This window comes from Plecotus auritus (assembly GCF_963455305.1).
Source record: "Plecotus auritus genome assembly, chromosome: 3".
Lineage (NCBI taxonomy): Eukaryota > Metazoa > Chordata > Mammalia > Chiroptera > Vespertilionidae > Plecotus > Plecotus auritus.
The window spans coordinates 8,018,236-8,035,073 of record NC_137772.1 but is presented as its reverse complement, the minus strand read 5'-3'; the positions used below and the strand labels follow the sequence as shown (position 1 = coordinate 8,035,073).

General features: G+C 54.4%; 1 protein-coding gene across 17 annotated transcripts in view; it reads right to left on the bottom strand.

The window, feature by feature from the left end:
- TENM3 (teneurin transmembrane protein 3) overlaps positions 1–16,838 on the bottom strand; it is a 1,236,272-nt gene that overhangs the window by 87 nt on the left and 1,219,347 nt on the right. For all 17 annotated transcript variants that reach the window (XM_080662244.1, XM_080662258.1, XM_080662255.1 and 14 more), the window contains 4 exons: positions 14,607–14,903; positions 8,553–10,164; positions 5,682–5,812; positions 1–3,432 (listed from right to left, as the gene is read on the bottom strand). The exon at positions 1–3,432 is cut by the window's left edge and continues 87 nt beyond it. In XM_080662244.1, the coding sequence (XP_080518370.1) occupies positions 2,677–3,432; positions 5,682–5,812; positions 8,553–10,164; positions 14,607–14,903 (2,796 nt within the window). In that variant the 3' untranslated portion in view covers positions 1–2,676. The remainder of the gene's footprint in view (positions 3,433–5,681; positions 5,813–8,552; positions 10,165–14,606; positions 14,904–16,838) is intronic.

The following is a 16,838-nucleotide window of genomic DNA, read 5'->3' as shown; positions in this document are numbered from 1 at the left end:
GAAAAGAACAATACAAATCAGACAAAATTTACATCTCAAAATATCATGAAAGCATTTGGACTGGCTTTGCCTAAAATACTTTGAATATCAATTTCTTTTTTTTTTTCTCCTGTCACCTAATTCTTTTTCATGACACAGTCCCCCCCGCACCTTCAACTCTTAGAAAACGGTCTTTTGTTTACATATTCCCCAAGGTCACTGTTTCTCGGAAAAGCTCGTCCAGATCACAAGTCTTTTTTTTAGAAAGAAATAGGCTCATGATACCTACGGACAAGGGTTGAGTTGACTTCATCTAAAATAAGCACCAGGAGGGACTGTAAATTTGTGGTCACGGGGCCAGTGGGTCGGACCGGTCCGTGTCGGGAAGAGGGTGAGATTAGGATTTCACTTCTGAGATGCGGCACAAGCTTCTCAGGGTCAATACATCAGGAGCGTTTCTGAGAATTTAGACTCAGAGCCCATTTCAACCAAAAGTACGTACAGCATGCTACACAGTCCCGCAGAGGCGCCCCGCAGAACTGCAGACACCTAAGCTAACAGCGAACAAAGAAAACGGGGAACAGCCATGTTGGTGTGGTCTGAAATCTCATAGTTTTCTAAATGGGGGCTTTGTAATACTCGCAAAGGATCTCCAGAATAAAAAATATCAATGCTAATCTGTGCTTTCATTCTAATAAAATATCAGCATTCATTAGGAGATTAATTACCTCGGTATGCTCTACCAAATACACACAGACAGTCATAGCACTGAGACGGTAAATTCAGTAGCTATTTCGAGACTTTTCCCAGCCAAACCTGTTTAATAAACACGCCTACTGTGCAATTTCGAGTATGTGATACATACAAAGCAGTTAGAAAATTATTTTCAATACATCACTTGAACCTTTATAGTTACGACATGTTCACTTGCTATATTTTATCACCATTATACAGAGAGGGAAACAGTGTGTACTATAGCTCAATGAACTGGGAAATCTTTTCTAAAAATATTTTTGTGGCTGACTTTAGTGCTCACAAAGGAGGTTGGCGAGAGCGGCCGAGCCGGCACGGAGGTGCAGCCGGCGGCTGTGCGGGGCCCGCACACACCCGAGCAGGAGGGCACAGCGGCCGGTTCACCTCCAGCTGCATCTGCCGCCCCGCTGCCCCGACGGGCAGAGGCTGCCGCTCAAATCGGCTCCCACGGTGATTGGGGCCTGTGGGCTTACGGGAGCTTTGGCCTCGCCTTTGGGGTCCCTCCTGGTGACCCCGGGGTCCACACCCAAGGCTAGCAGAGGGACCCTGACCTACCCCATCTGGCTCTTTCCCACCTGCTGGGTTGCTGCTGTCTTCCCTAGACCGTAAGACACATGTTTATGGCCTTGGCCACATCAGACCCTTTCCTTCTCACAGTCTCCTGGAGCACCTGATGTGGTCTCCCACCGCCATCCAGGAATGGAGCTTAAAGGAACCCTGTGGTTAAAGTCTATCAACCCCCACGGTCATCAGGGCCCAGGACGCAGCTGGAGCACCCCTGCCTGTTTTTTTTTGTTTTTTTTTCCGTATCTCCCGTTACATTCCACCAGCCTTAGTTTTCTCCGGTGCCTCTCAGCTGCTCTTGGTGAGGACACTGGCCCGAGGGAGAGGGAAGAAGAAGGCGTTCTCTGGTTCGCCACCCACCTAGGATTGCACTGTCCTACCCACCTAGTGTTAGAAAGCTGCACGTGTTTTCAACCTAATACAAAAATATTAACACTTCTGGACATGATAGGCGTAAGTCGTTATATCTCTACAATATAATAATTTATACTGTACAGCTATAACCAATAACAAAAGGTGCAGTCCTTTTTTTTTAAAAAAATCACACAGTTCACATGTTTTTATCATTTTATTTTTAAGTATAAACTTTTTAAACACTTTACATAAATTAACTCCTCTGAGACTAATATTTGATGTACAGTAAATTGTAATTCATATAAAAATCCATAAACAACTTGTCTCACATAATTTACAAAAAAATCAGGGTTTCCTTTGCTTATCAGTGGCAAGGATTGTATTTGCCAGTTTTTTTTTTTTTTGCCCCCGAGGCAAACCATCGGAGCATGGCAAAACGCAGTAGGAAGTCCCCTCGGAGCAGAAGTCACGTGTGCCCATGTCCTTTTACAAAGCAGCCCAGGAGCGCAGTCGGGGTGTCTATAAACTGGAATTTCGTCCCACATTTTAACATGAACACAGATATATATCACATCCTATGCAGAGACTACTTCCTTGTGAGCCAAGGTCGACCACGCGGTGGTACTGGGAAACACTGTACGCATTTTCACCCTCTCGGGTACAGCGCCCCCAAGGAACAGATGGCCCAGGGCGAAACGCTTAGGCCTTTTTGTCCGTCCTATTATTATTTGTTCCTTTTATTAACACCTTCGGTCCAACTGAGTGCAGCGATATGCATATGTAAACATATTCGTTAAAGCCGATCACCTTTAAGGTCATTCAGAAAAAGGGTTCTGTTTCTGTTTTTTTTTTTTTTTTTTCTTTCCGTGAAATGTTTTTTTAAAACAGCGGTCTCATTCTGGCGGAAGGCTCTTCTGCGCCGGAGAGTCCCAGTCGGGTTGTGCTACAGACAGATCTGAGCCATGGGGGGTTGGGCGGGCTGTGCGCCCCCTCCCGCAGACTGTCCCCGTCCCCGCGGAGAAGGGGTTACCTCTTGCCGATCTCGCTCTGCCGCAGGAACTGGATGTTGTTGGCGCTGTCGGCCAGCTCCGGGTACTGCTCCACCGACAGCACGTAGTAGCCGTCGTAGCCCTGCACCTTGCCGGCGCTCAGCAGCTGCCGCTTCTCGCCCTCCGTCCAGAGGCGCGCGCCCTCCTCGCCATCTCGCACCCGCTGCTGCTCGCGCGCCCAGGCCCGGGCGAGCGCGCGCTGCCGCGCCTGCTCCAGGATGCGCGCCTTCTCCTCCTCCAAGGTCATGCCATAGCGCACGTGCAGCGCCAGCGCGCCGAACTGCATCTCCACGTCGGCGAACCTGCGCGTCCTGCCGTTGACCACGGTGGTGGACTGCGACACGGTCACGTTGATGCCGTTCTCCAGGGCCTTGCGGCCGCTGGTCAGCCGCAGCGTGCCCAGGTCGCTCTCGGGCGTGCTGGTCTTGATGAAGTAGTGCGTGTCCTTGCCCTCGATGGTGAAGTGCAGGTTCTCCAGGTAGAAGGCGTTGTTGAGCACGGCCGCCACCTTGATGCAGTCCTCGTTGGCGATGTTGAGCACGTTGGTCTGCACGCGGCCCTGGCTGACGGCCAGCATGACGCCCTTGCCGATCAGCGACTTGACGGTGGCGAACCACAGCCACGATGGCGCGCCGCCGCCCTTGCGCCGGCTCACCTGGACCTCTGCCATCTTCCCCAGGGACAGGAAGGCCTTGGCCTGCCTCGCCACTTGTTGCTGGACTCCAAAAATGGGCTGCAAAGGGGAACAGAAGGGGGTTCGGTTTAGAGAACAGCTGTGGCTCCGGGTGGGCAGGAGGGGGAAGGGATCTGGAGAATGCTCCAAGGCATTTATTAAAACCTCCGTCGGTTCTTTTGAGATGAAAAGGCTTAAAAAAAAAACAAAAAAATCCCTGCGTGGAGAAATGCACTCAAGATGCACACCCCTCCAGCTGATCCAAATGTGTTTTGAAAGGCAGTTAGAGCGAACGCCATTGCGTATTCAGAGCTTTTTAGTTTCTAACGTGGGCAGAATGTTCATGTTTTAGCTTTTCTCTTTCCATTTCTAGATGCCCGTTTCCTGCGTCCATCCCATTTGGGGCACCCAGCTTAGCAGGTCCGTCAGCCCAGCAGCTTTGTCCCCGGGAGGCTGACGAGCAAGCAGCAAACAGGATGTGCAAGGCTGGGGGTGTTCAGGGCCAGCTCACTGCGTCCCAAGTCACGTGCTTTGACTTGTAAACTCTGTACCCTCTCCCAGTGAACACGATTTCAATAGCATTTCATCAGTGAAACTGCAGAGCTGAACCGTTCAAGGATGAGTGCGCCATGGGACAGCTGAGGATGAGGATTTATTACTTTGGGAAAACATTTATTTTTTGGAGACTTAGGGACAGGGCACAGGCTACACTGGCAAATGATTTATTTTATTATTATTTTAAAATATATTTTATTGATTTTTTTTTTTTTTTTTACAGAGAGGAATGGAGAGGGAGAGGGATAGAGAGTTAGGAACATCGATGAGAGAGAAACATCGATTCAGCTGCCTCCTGCACACTCCCTACTGGGGATGTGCCTGCAACCAAGGTAGATGCCCTTGACCAGAACTGAGCCTGGGACCCTTCAGTCCGCAGGCCGACGCTCTATTCTCTGAGCCAAACTGGTTAGGGCCTGGCAAACGATTTAAACCAGGGGGCATCTTAACTCAGCCATTTCCTGTACTACCAGATGTCTGTCTGGACAGTGTTCCCCCAATGGAAACATCTGTTTTATTTGCAGCCGTGAAAGAAACATTTGTTCTCCCGCACGTGGGGCGGCCTCCACATCTTTGCCGGAGATCCCCTCAGCTGTCCCTATGGTGCGTGTCTCTCGACAGAGAGCCCGAGCCGCATTGAAAAGGCCGCCTCGGAAAAAAGTTGGCAATTCCATTGGCACAGTCAGACGTAAGTGTTTTCAGACATGTTGGGGAGTCGCACACAATCAGGACCCGCTTGTTCAAATGCACCAGGAAACTCCAGGATGTGTGCATGGCACAGTGATCAGTGGGGATGCATTTGCAATCAGAAATGTTAAAATGGGCCCCAGGCCCTGGACACCAACGGGTTTTTGCTTTTTGAAATGTAAAGATGACATGTGAAAACGGGAACTGCTTTTATGTTATGAAACATGTACCAGAAAACAGGTACTGACACTGTATATGTGCTGTGTGTGTGTGTGTGTGTGTGTTTTAGCCACCGTTGCCTTTTCTCTTTGTAGTCATTGAAATTATAGGAAATTGCTCACGGGGCGGGGGGATGAGTCTTTCTAAGAAACTCTGCACCCTCGTCATCGTTATGGGGAAGCCCAATTTCTTGATCTTTACTCATTCTTGCTTTAAGCTAGAACTGTTTTGTTGTGTATTCCTTTCTGATCTTTGAATGGTGCGAATTAAAAGGAGCATTTTCTGAAATGGCAGCTTTGACTTTGCCATTTTGCATTCTCTTTTCCCTTTTATTTCTCAGAACAGTTACAGGCCTCCGGATCTGTTATTGTCAGGAAAATTCCATAAACACCGCGTTGGAGGGGGAGCCTTGCATATTCTTTTTTCTTTTTCATCGTTTCCCATGAAACATGGTGACTATTTTTTAAAAGGTGACCTTTGTGGCGTTGTTTGTGGGCTGCTAATTGTAACAGGGATCCCCTGCCCTCCTGTTTATCGTGTCTTTCCCTTCAGGTCCCAGGGGCCATACATGTGCTTTCATGGGGTTCTCTGTAGAAACCCTGCAGTTTATTACCTTTTGATAATGTCTTTCTACGTTTTTATTAGCATCCCGAAAAGCAGATTGAAGCCCGTTTCACGGGCCCCTAGTTTACTGAGCAGAAATGTTGTTTTTTCTTCCCTCAAAGAGTCAAAAAATGAAAAACTGTTTTTGGTGCAGGTTTCACAAGTACCGTTTGATTGAATACGGGTAAACAAGACGCACGTAAGACATTTATCACCTTTTCCTAGTTTTGCTTTTCGGTTCTTACCGGGACATCGTCCCACTGCTGACTCTTCACCAGTTCGTAGGAAGGCTCCGTCAGGTCGAACTTGGGGACAGGGAACCCAGGGATCGCGTTGTGCAGGTGGAAGCCAAATGTCACCAGCCAGCTGTTCACATCTGGGAGGAGAACGTTACAAAGGACAGGTGTTAGGGTTTATTCTGTGCTTTCATAAATTTAAATGCTTCCCTGAGAGAAAGGCCTGGATTCCCAAATAATAACCAGGAAAAGAGCACGTGTGTACCGCTATCCTACAATTCAAAACCAACTCTCTTGCTCTAACCGGTTTGGCTCAGTGGATAGAGCGTCGGCCTGCGGACTCAAGGGTCCCAGGTTCGATTCTGGTCAAGGGCATGTACCTTGGTTGTGGGCACAAACCCAGTGGGGAGTGTGCAGGAGGCAGCTGATCGATGTTTCTCTCCCATCGATGTTTCTAACTCTCTATCCCTTTCTCTCCCTTCCTCTCTGTAAAAAAGCAATAAAATATATATATTCAAAACCAACTCTCCACGTCCAGACGTGAAGACAGTAATCCCAGCAAGGGCCACAGGAAACGCGGGGTCACAGACTCGCGCTGAGACGGACAGCATACACGGCCGGCCGCCTCCTGTGAGGGTCATCGTGATGAAACCAGGCGGTACCGGCGCAGCCGCGGGGGAGAGCCAGGCTTGTTGAAGACAAATGGAACGTGTAGTGTCGTTGGCAGAGGCTGGTCTTAAAGCGAAGCCGTGTGTTACTGTCTTTCAAGAGGCATGGCCCAAGGCTATGCAGCGGCCCCCAACCCATTTCTATGACTAAAAGCCCTGAGTAGAGAAAGTGGAAAACAACAGTAGATGCTTCATCGAAGACGAGTGCTGAAAGCGGGCCAAGGGCGCAGCGCTGCTGATCCCCCTCGGCGAGGCCCTCAACGGCGCGCTCTGGCGGGAACACGCTTTTTGGGGAGAAAACCTGGGACCTTTAAGATGGTACTTTAAACATTTGCACGTGACCCTGAAAGCCAGGAAGCTCAGAAGACGGCGTCTCTCCTCTTCGGGAGGCGATGCCCTCGCAGACCCGCCCAGCGGGCTGGCAGCTCCAGCAGGCCGGTTGGGTGTGGATGGTTTTATATAGTAAGCTGGGAAACGGGAAACTGCATCTCACCGAAGAGAGTTTAGGCTAGTCCATCTCTCTTTGGATGTTTTTAAGAAGATGCTGCTGTGGCGTTCCCTGCAGTCCACGTTGCTAGGAGAGGAGGGAATCAGGAGCTGTGGGCGTCCCCGCCTTCCAGTCAGCCCGTGTCAACACCTCTCAGATAACCCAGGGCTAACTGCCCGCCACAACGCTGGAGTCACTTGTTTCCTATCTCCTTCTCCAGGAAACCAACTCTCACCCCATGGCCAGACCGGCCGGCTCTTTGTCCAGGTATCATATGGCTCTAAGTCAGCGGTATTCTCCCTCTTTTAAATGGGGGTGGTGGTGGTGGGAGAGATAAACCCCAAGTTCATCATGTAGGACAGAAAGTGATACCTATCTATCTATCTATCTATCTATCTATCTATCTATCTATCATCTTTCATCTACCTTGTATTTAGAGAAAATCCTTTCTCATGATTGGTGGAGTACAGGAGGTCAGGACTCTCCTACAATGTCTGTGTAAGAGTGAGGATCACAGGGTCTCAAGTGTTGGAAAGCACTGCCACCATAATGGGGCGTGAATGTGGAGGTGGACTGGAGAGCCCCAAGGAGGATGCCGTGTGGGTGTGGCGGACTTAGGGCACCGAGTGAAGGGACTCCGTGGGTTCACATGGCAGAGCGCTACGAACCGCTTAGGAATTCGGGAAAAGCAGGAGGCAGACGTAGGATGAACAGGGGGCAGCATTTGGAGGGCCGTCCTGAGAACTGAGAAAACAGACATCTCGGTACACCTGAAATGCTGAGCAAGACAGTGACAGCCCAAAGGAGCATCTAACACAAGCAAAGGCACAACAGAAAAACCCCCGCACGAAACCGAACCAAACGAAAGACAAAAAAAAAACCAAAAAAAAAAGAAAAAGAAAACAGAACATACAGCAGGGAACCTTAACTGTGGAGTGCAGCTCAGGAATGAAAGGTGGAGGCAGGAGGATTCAGAGTCCTTGGAGTGGAGGAGGAGTGAAGAAGGCAGCTACTTAAGGGAACTAGGGCATGCTTGCTGGGTCCTTGTCTCTGTTTCATGGTGGCAGAAGTGGGATCTGATGCTTTAAATCGGATCAGTCTCTAACCCTGGAAAGATCTTAAATCTATGCCCTGAAGACCAGTGTATCTATTAGTAGTTCCAGGACTGCACCACATGGCAATGAAGATGGTAGTATAAGGGGTCAGGAGTGAGGACAGACACAGGGTCCCCTGGCTAAGCAACTGATGGGAGCAACGGTTCCTCTGTTCTGAGGTGATGGTGGTGGAGAGTTAGTTCAGCTCCTCCCAGGGATGAGATGCTGAGCCACACTGTGCTGTATTTCACACCCATCCTTTCCGTCAGAATTGACACGACTTGTCTACAAAGCCACATAGCTGGTAGGAGAGGGGGTGGGCCTGGAACCCCAAGTTCCATGGTTTCTGCATCTCCAGGTCATTTCCCTTCAGTGACCGGATTCCATGTCATTTCAGAAAATTGTGGCCTTGGGCATTGGCAGGCAGAACAGAAGTAACAAACTATGCCTCCGTTTCCCTTTTTCGTTTCTCTATGGTTCCACAGAGAAATGAATACATGTAAGAGGCGAGGCATTTGATTTCACATGAGTAAAATATAACGTTAAAAAGAAAGCAACTCCAATTATTTTGTGCATTAACCTAAGGATTAAAGTAATTCAGTCCCCGGCAAGGAAGTAAGATTATGCTCACCTGTGATGTAGTCTTTCACATCATGGATTTTGCTTGCAGGATTGTTATTCCTGAACATGTACAGGTTAAAAGGAGCCGGGTCCTTCCCGATTCTCCTCCAGATTTCTATGTCGGGCGTTGTCCACCGTCCTGCCAGAATGTCGTAATCCCTTTCTCCAAAGTGGATTAATTTTGTGAGTGGGTCATACAGGCCACCGTGAAACCCAATGACCAGCTGGAAGTCAATGTTGGAGTCAAAGTAGATCTCGCCGTAGGCGGTGTACTGAATCTGCTTTAGCATGAGCCCGTTGCTGCTGAACACAGCCAGCGGCGTCCCCGTGTTGTCGGAGGCGATGTAGAACTCCTCCCCGCTGCTGATTTCCATGGCAAACAGATGTCCCTGGAGATCGTAATAGAGGGAGGTGATTTCTGAGCTCGAGTGGTTGTAGACATGCGTGATCCTCGTGGGGTAGATGAGGTCGGCATAGAAAAACTGCAGGTGCTGGCCCAGGCTGGTTTTGCTAGAAACGCGCCTTCCCAGGCCGTCGTACCGATAGATCACGGTCCAGCCGCTGCCTTTGCTGTAAACCCGCGTGAGAAGCCCCTTGGAGCTGTACTCGAAGATCTCCGTGCCTCTCTGTCGCAGGAAACCGTCCTCATCCAGCCGGTACTGGACGTCCCCCAGGCGGGTGATCCTGTCTCGCAGGTCGTAGCGGAGCGGGGTCAAGCGCGCGCTGTTACTGGGGTTCAGCAAGTGGAGGTTCCCGTTCAGGTCGTAGTTGTAACGCCACATGATCTTCTCGTTGAGGTAAACGGTCTGGAGCTGGCCGTCCACGTCATACTCGTACGCGTACTTGGTCGTGTTGGCGAAGGGCCCTATTTTGATCTCTCTCTTGGTGACCCGACCCATGTTGTCATATTGGATGGTGATCCAGTACATGAGGGACCGGAAGATCTCGTACTGAATCTCCTTGATGCGGCCGTGGGCGTCGAAGTGCTTCGTGTACGTCATCACGGCCGTGGAGATGATCTGGTTGATGTCGTAGTAGATGACGCCGAACTTCCCGAACTGCTCGACTTTGCCCGAAATGTCATCGAACTGGTAGAGGTCGATGGGCAGCGGCGTCTCGTTGATGACCCCCTGCATGCTGGTCACCCGGAAGCTGTTGTCGTAGCTGTAGTCGAACCGCGCGTTGACCATCCCGTCCTCGCTGAAGCGGAAGATCTGCCTGTCGATCAGGGGGCCGATCTGCCGGTACCTGATGGTGCAGATGAAGCCGTCGCTCTGCAGGTTCACCGTCTTCAGGACGCCCGCCGCCTCGTCGTAGGTGAAGCTGACCCGCGTGCTGTCGTAGAGGATCTCGGAGAGCCTGGTCTGCCTCCGGTACTTGAACAGGACCCTCCGACTGGTGCCCAGGAAGGCCGTCTGCAGCAGCAGCCCCTCCTCGTTGTAGTCCGTGATGACGGAGGCGTTGCTCTCCGGCGGGTTGTAGATGTTGCGGTAGTAGCCGATGGAGCGGATGGTCTGCATGGTGTGGCGCGCCACGCTGGGCATGGTGATGGCCGACAGGCGGTCCCACAGGTCGTATTCGAAGATGTACTGGCGCTGGCTGTGCAGCAGGAGCACCATGGACTGCAAGGAGAGGACACACCGTTACCCAGCGCCGTGAACGGGGAAGCAGAAGCAAGGGTCAGCGACCAAGGAGACACGGAAACATGCCACCCAGGAAAATGATTTTTTTAGAAATATATTTTTATTGATTTCACAGAGGAAGGGGGAGGGAGAGAGACGAAAACATCAACGATGAGAGAGAATCACCGATCGGCTGCTTTATGCTCCCCCACCTCCCCGCACTGGGGATCGAGATCGCAACCCAGGCATGTGTCCTGACCGGGAATCGAACCCTGACCTCCTGGTTCATAGGTCGATACTCAACCACTGAGCCACACCGGCCGGGCTGATTTTCATTTTAATCGAGTTACCCTTGACCTTGCAGGTTGCTAACGATTCCCTGCCTACTTTGCTTGGATGCTTAATTGTGGGGAGCGGGGTGTTCTGCAATCAGTGGCTCAAGATTCCTGATGTGCCACGTGTCAGGACGCACCTTCCCTCCCAGGCACGCCCCCCAAGTGGCAGGCTGTCGATGGGTCTGGATAAATGGGAATGCAGGCCTGGGCCCAGCTACCTCAAAGACGCCATTTCCAGGGGCAAACAGCAGCTGGAAAGGCAGCGCTGTCCACAATGAGCAATCACTCAGGAAGGTGGCTTCCCCCTCATTTGACTGAAGAGCCTCTCAAATCATGTTTCACTTTCCAGTGGATTTGGGGGAGGAGCAACACCTTCAAAATATCATTTTATGAAGAGGAGATATAAAACGCGCCCCACGTGGGTAATGAGTCCGTGAAGCAGCGGCGTCAGCAAGCACGGCTGACTTGGGCACATGGCGAGTGAGAGCTGCCAGCTCCCTTCACAGAGACGTGGGCCCGGGCGTCGGTGTTGCTTGCTTGTTTGCAGGCCCTGGCGCGGCCTCTGTAACCGCCACGCCGTCTACATTCTGAATCGCCTCCTGTGCGTGCCCACTCTGGACCTCAGGGGCCCTGAAAGGTTTCTGGGCTGCACCCCGCTTCAGTGTTACATTACGACGCGAACAAATATATGCCTAGACATTAGCTTTGCCTACTTTGCAAGTAACTGCAGGAAGACAACAGGCTGCATCTGCTGGGCCAGCAGGAGTGGGCTGGGTGAGTGACGCGTGATCGTGATCGTCACACCACAGGGCGGCTCCTCCCCTAGGAACCAGAGGCCAGGCTGTAGAGCTGAGGTGCAGAGGGAGGCCGCCCGCTGTGCGCGTGACACGAGAGGAATAGCCCCTGTCCACCACCCCTTGCGTTTCCCCACTGCCCCGCCTCTCCAGAGCAGCCCGGCTCTGTGACCAGCGCTGTAGCGCCTCCGAGGGCAGGTCTGGGGGTCCTCCGTGCACAGGCTGAGCCGGCGGTGTCGCGAGCATGGTTCTGGAGTCTGCATGCCTCCGAGGCGCTCGGGCTGTCGCGCAGCATCAGTGCGTGGTCCTGTGATCAGTCAGCATCACCTCGGAGGCAGGTGGTGGCATGGTCCCTGTTTTGCTCTGATGAAGGCTTGGCTGAGCCCATCCTGGCGGGAAATGGAGCCGGTCTGGGTGGCCGGGGGGGATTTGGAGAGATGATGAGCGAGTCCCCGCTGGCTTCCTGACGCCCGCGGATGCGTGACGGTGACCTCGGTGACGCTGGTGTCGTGGTCAGTGACGTGCTTCCAGGCGGCCTGTCCGCGTTCCCGTCACCGCTGATCACTGTTCTCAGGTTTGGGGTTTGACACTGGTGTCCTTGGAACTCTGTCCCGTGTCTGGTTGGGAAGGTGCTCCAGGAAGAAGCCATGTCCTCTCCCAGGTCCCCCAGGAGACGTGTCTCAGGGCGGGCCGGCTTGGGGGAACGTTTTCCAGGGTCAGGGTTTGTCCCGGCAGGCAGGTGTGCTGGGGGCCTACTCTGTGGTTTCTCAACAACCAGCCAACAGCGTGAATGTGTGCAGAGGGGGCACTGGTGTGGAGGGAAACCCTGAGCTCAGGGCGCAGACCCCGTCTTGGGGGCCAGTCTCCTCTAAGGAGAGCACCCGGTGGGGTTGCCAGAGGCGAGGTTGGCAGACGGGCCCTCGCTGGAGCGTCCTGGGTGGGGGGCTGCCTGCAGGCAGCAGCATCCGACCGTGAACCGTGGCCCTGCAGCTGGTTCTCAGGGAGGCCAGACTTAGACGGGGTGGGTGCAGGGCAGGGGTGGGGATGGGGTGGGTGCAGGGCAGGGCAGGGGTGGGGATGGGGTGGGTATAGGGTGGGGATGGGGTGGCTGCAGGGTGGGGATACGGTGGGTGCAGGGCAGGGCAGGGGTGGGGAAGGGGTGGGTGCAGGGCAGGGGTGGGGTTGGGTGGGTGCAGGGCAGGGGTGGGGATTGGGTGGCTGCAGGGCAGGGGTGGGGATGGGGTGGCTGCAGGGCAGGGGTGGGGATGAGGTGGGTGCAGGGCAGGGCAGGGGTGGGGATGAGGTGGGTGCAGGGCAGGGCAGGGGTGGGGATGGGGTGGGTGCAGGGCAGGGCAGGGGTGGGGATGGGGTGGGTGCAGGGCAGGGATGGGGATGAGGTGGGTGCAGGGCAGGGCAGGGCAGGGGTGGGGATGAGGTGGGTGCAGGGCAGGGCAGGGCAGGGGTGGGGATGAGGTGGGTGCAGGGCAGGGGTGGGGATGAGGTGGGTGCAGGGCAGGGGTGGGGATGGGGTGGGTGCAGGGCAGGGGTGGGGATGGGGTGGGTGCAGGGCAGGGGTGGGTTGAGGTGGCTGCAGGGCAGTGGTGGGGATGGGGTGGGTCCAGGGCAGGGGTGGGGATGAGGTGGGTGCAGGGCAGGGGTGGGGATGGGGTGGGTGCAGGGCAGGGGTGGGGATGGGGTGGGTGCAGGGCAGGGGTGGGGATGAGGTGGGTGCAGGGCAGGGCAGGGGTGGGGATGGGGTGGGTGCAGGGCAGGGCAGGGGTGGGGATGGGGTGGGTGCAGGGCAGGGATGGGGATGAGGTGGGTGCAGGGCAGGGCAGGGCAGGGGTGGGGATGAGGTGGGTGCAGGGCAGGGGTGGGGATGGGGTGGGTCCAGGGCAGGGGTGGGGATGAGGTGGGTGCAGGGCAGGGGTGGGGATGGGGTGGGTGCAGGGCAGGGGTGGGGATGGGGTGGGTGCAGGGCAGGGGTGGGGATGAGGTGGGTGCAGGGCAGGGCAGGGGTGGGGATGAGGTGGGTGCAGGGCGGGGCAGGGGTGGGGATGGGGTGGGTGCAGGGCAGGGGTGGGGATGAGGTGGCTGCAGGGCGGGGCAGGGGTGGGGTTGGGGTGGCAGCAGGGGTGGGGTTGAGACGGAGGGCCCACGTAGAGCACCTCTGGTGACAAACGAGTGTGTGAGGCACACCACAATGGTGCGGAGATGAGCTGGCAGCCAGCATGGAGGTGGGAGCTGTGGGCGCTGAGCCTGTAGCTCGGGCCGCCGCGTCCTGGTGGGCGCCCGGAGGGTGGGGAGGTCTCAGGTCTCCCGGGCTGGCGCTCACGGCCCAGGCAGAGGAGGCGTCCCGAGAACATCTCTTTGGGGGGTCGTATTTCTTGAGAAAGGAATTACAGGAGACAGGCCTTTCCTTCTCCTGCCTCTTCCTTCGCCCCCACCCCTCGGGCCCCGTCCCTGCCCCAAACCACGTGTCGCCTGGCTCTGCACGCGTGGAGCTTGGACTCTGCCTGGAGCCGTTCCCTGCTCCTTTGTTGGGAAGGGCCAGGCCTGAGCGTGGATGCTTGCCTCTTGCACGTGGAGGAAGGAGAGCAGCTCGGAGGACCCGAGAGGCGCCTCCCTCGGAGCAGCCGTTGGTGACTAAGGCATCAACCGTGCCCACACAGGGTCTCTGCTCTCCATGGCCATGACCATGGCCACGCCCACCTGCCAGCAGCAGCGCAGGCCCGCAGCATTCACTGCGCCGACGGCGGGCTCTTAAACCGCGGACCCAGCTGGGAGGTTATTCACCGACGACTCCCATGCCCAGCATCTCATCTGTGAAAGTGGGCCATGGACCAGCTTGGCAGGGGCCAGAGTTACTGCGCGTCTGTTTGCAGCCTAAACCACTTAAAGGGTCTCAGTGAGGGAACCCGGCTCAGGAGGAGGTGCTTCGCTCACGCGGATTCATCTCTGCTGAACGGCCTAGACGCACACGGCGATGCTGAGGGTGGTCCATGGGGCTCAGGCAGTGTCGCTGTGCCCTTGTCGTACGCAGGGCTCTGGGCGGTGGCTGAAAAGGACTAGTCACTGCCTCCCTAGCTGTCTTTAAAAAAGTGTTTTGTGGATTTCAGAGAGGAAGGGAGAGGGAGAGAGAGACAGAAACATCAACAATGAGCGGGAATCGTGGACACCGTCCTACACCGGGGATCCACCGCACAACCCGGGCGTGTGCCCTGACTGGGAATGGAAACGTGACCCCCTGGTTCACGGGCTGACGCCAACCCCTGAGCCACACGGCGTTTGGACCGGGAGTGTGCAGACCTACCTTTTCCAGGTACGTGTAGCTCCACGTTTTACCGTCCGCGAAGACCCGCGACACGATGCGGCCCTGGCCGTCATAATCCACCTTCTCGCTGGTGGTGCCTCGCTGGATGCTGGCGATCTGCCCCGTGGACGAGTAGGTGACGTTGACGGCCATCAGCTTGCTGCTCGGCAGCCAGAGCGTCGGGTGCCCTGACGTGTCGTAGGCGATCCTCAGCAGGAATTTACGGTGGTCGTCGTAGATCTTTTCTGTCTTTGTGGTTCGATCGAAGTCGACGGAAAGGAGGTTCCTGCCGTTGACCTGTGAGAACAGCCACAGGACGACCAGATAAATCACGCGGGTCCAGTTCCCGCCCTCGGTGACCCTTTGGTGTCCCCACCGTGGGTTAAACACCATTTATGGTGACTGATTCTCTTTGTCAGTAAATTAATTTCGCAACTTCTCGGGTACAAGTGCAAGGCGGTAGATTAACTGCTCCTTTAAAAGGTTTCATTAAGCAGAAAGACAGCCTGGCATTTGTTCAAAGCCCTTTCAATTAAACTCTGTAAACTCGAGCAACCGATAAGAACAGCACCGAAACGTGTTTGCTTTAGAGTCGGTTCAGACGATACGATGGTGGGACTATGACATCGCGGCGGACGCTCCCAGTCCCTCCCACAGGCACCGGGAGAGCACTGCTCAGCGGGTTCATGGTGGCTGCATTAAATAAAACGGTGGTGGGCGGGACGGGGGCCCTCTGCAGAGCAGCTGAGTGTAAGCTGGAACCCACATCACCATACATTATTTTTTTAAAAAAATATATTTTATTGATTTTTTACAGAGAGGAAGGGAGAGTGATAGATAGTCAGAAACATCGATGAGAGAGAAACATCCATCAGCTGCCTCCTGCACACCTCCTACTGGGGATGTGCCCACAACCAAGGTACATGCCCTTGACCAGAATCCAACCTGGGACCTTTCAGTCCGCAGGCCGACGCTCTATCCACTGAGCCAAACCGGTTTTGGCCACCATACATTATTAATGAGCTGAAACAGCAGGAGGCTACACACACGATCATTGCTTTTGGCCAAATGCTGAAATGTCACAACTCTCCCCAATGCCTTTTCCTTCGATGACATCTACTTGACTGGCGGGGACTTCAGATCCTCTGCTCCCCCGTCCGCACGGCCCCACGTTTGTGATTCATTTACAAGTCTCGCACCACGATGCTGGGAGCGGGTCTCCGCGTGGCCCCAGGCCACGGCCAGAATCTTCGACCACATTCGGTGGTTACTGTCGGTGATCCACGGCACACCCAAACCAGCGAGCGCTGCAGCCGCGGGGATGCGGCCTCGGGTGAGTTCTACCTCACAACGGCCCACGGTGTTCGCAGCCTGGGGGCCCCCTCAGGGTGGGGCCGGGACCTCCACTCTTAGGTCTGCCATGTGGCTTGGTGGCGGGTACATAACAGTCTTGTTGACTGGATTGTTAAAAATTCAATGGGGAGATCTTAATTTCACACCACCATGTCCCAGCTCGAACCTCCAAAATGGACATCAGCAATCAGTTATGCACACGCCCCCCGCCCACACCATATATGTACACACACACACACACACACACACACACTCACGGCGGGGCAAAAGCAGGTTTACAGTCGTGAGTACACAAAACAGAGTTTGTTACACAAGCCACGGCTTGAACCATTCTTACTTTTCCAGCCACCAGCCACTGTGATTCAACATGTGCAATTTCAACAGATAGCAGAGAAAACCCGTTTTCTGCCTACCCCTCCCGAACATGTGCGAACTTCCTCCTCTGGGTTGTGAACAACGTGCGGGATTCAGGGCACATCTCCATCACAGGACACAGTCCCTCTTGATCACACCTTCATGATGTCATGGCAACGGGACAGTCATATGTTCCATTGCCCAGTGGTCTTTAAAAAATGTTCTTAATATACAAATACCACGTTCAATGGGATAGTTTACCTACGATAACAAAAGACCAGACCGTTCCTCCAGCTACACGAGTGACCCCAACGCGGGGTCTGGATGAGGATCCCGGAATTCCTTTGTGACGTCCGGCATTCCTCTCGGGGAGCATGGAAGGCCCCCTTTCCCAAGAGCAGGCCCAGCACGCCCGTCATCAACCACACGAGCCTTCGGTGCTGGGAGGGGCCTCAGCTGCCCGTGGAATGTTTGCAAAACACGTCTTCATGTTTAAAAACACAAGCACCACTGGATCCCATTCAC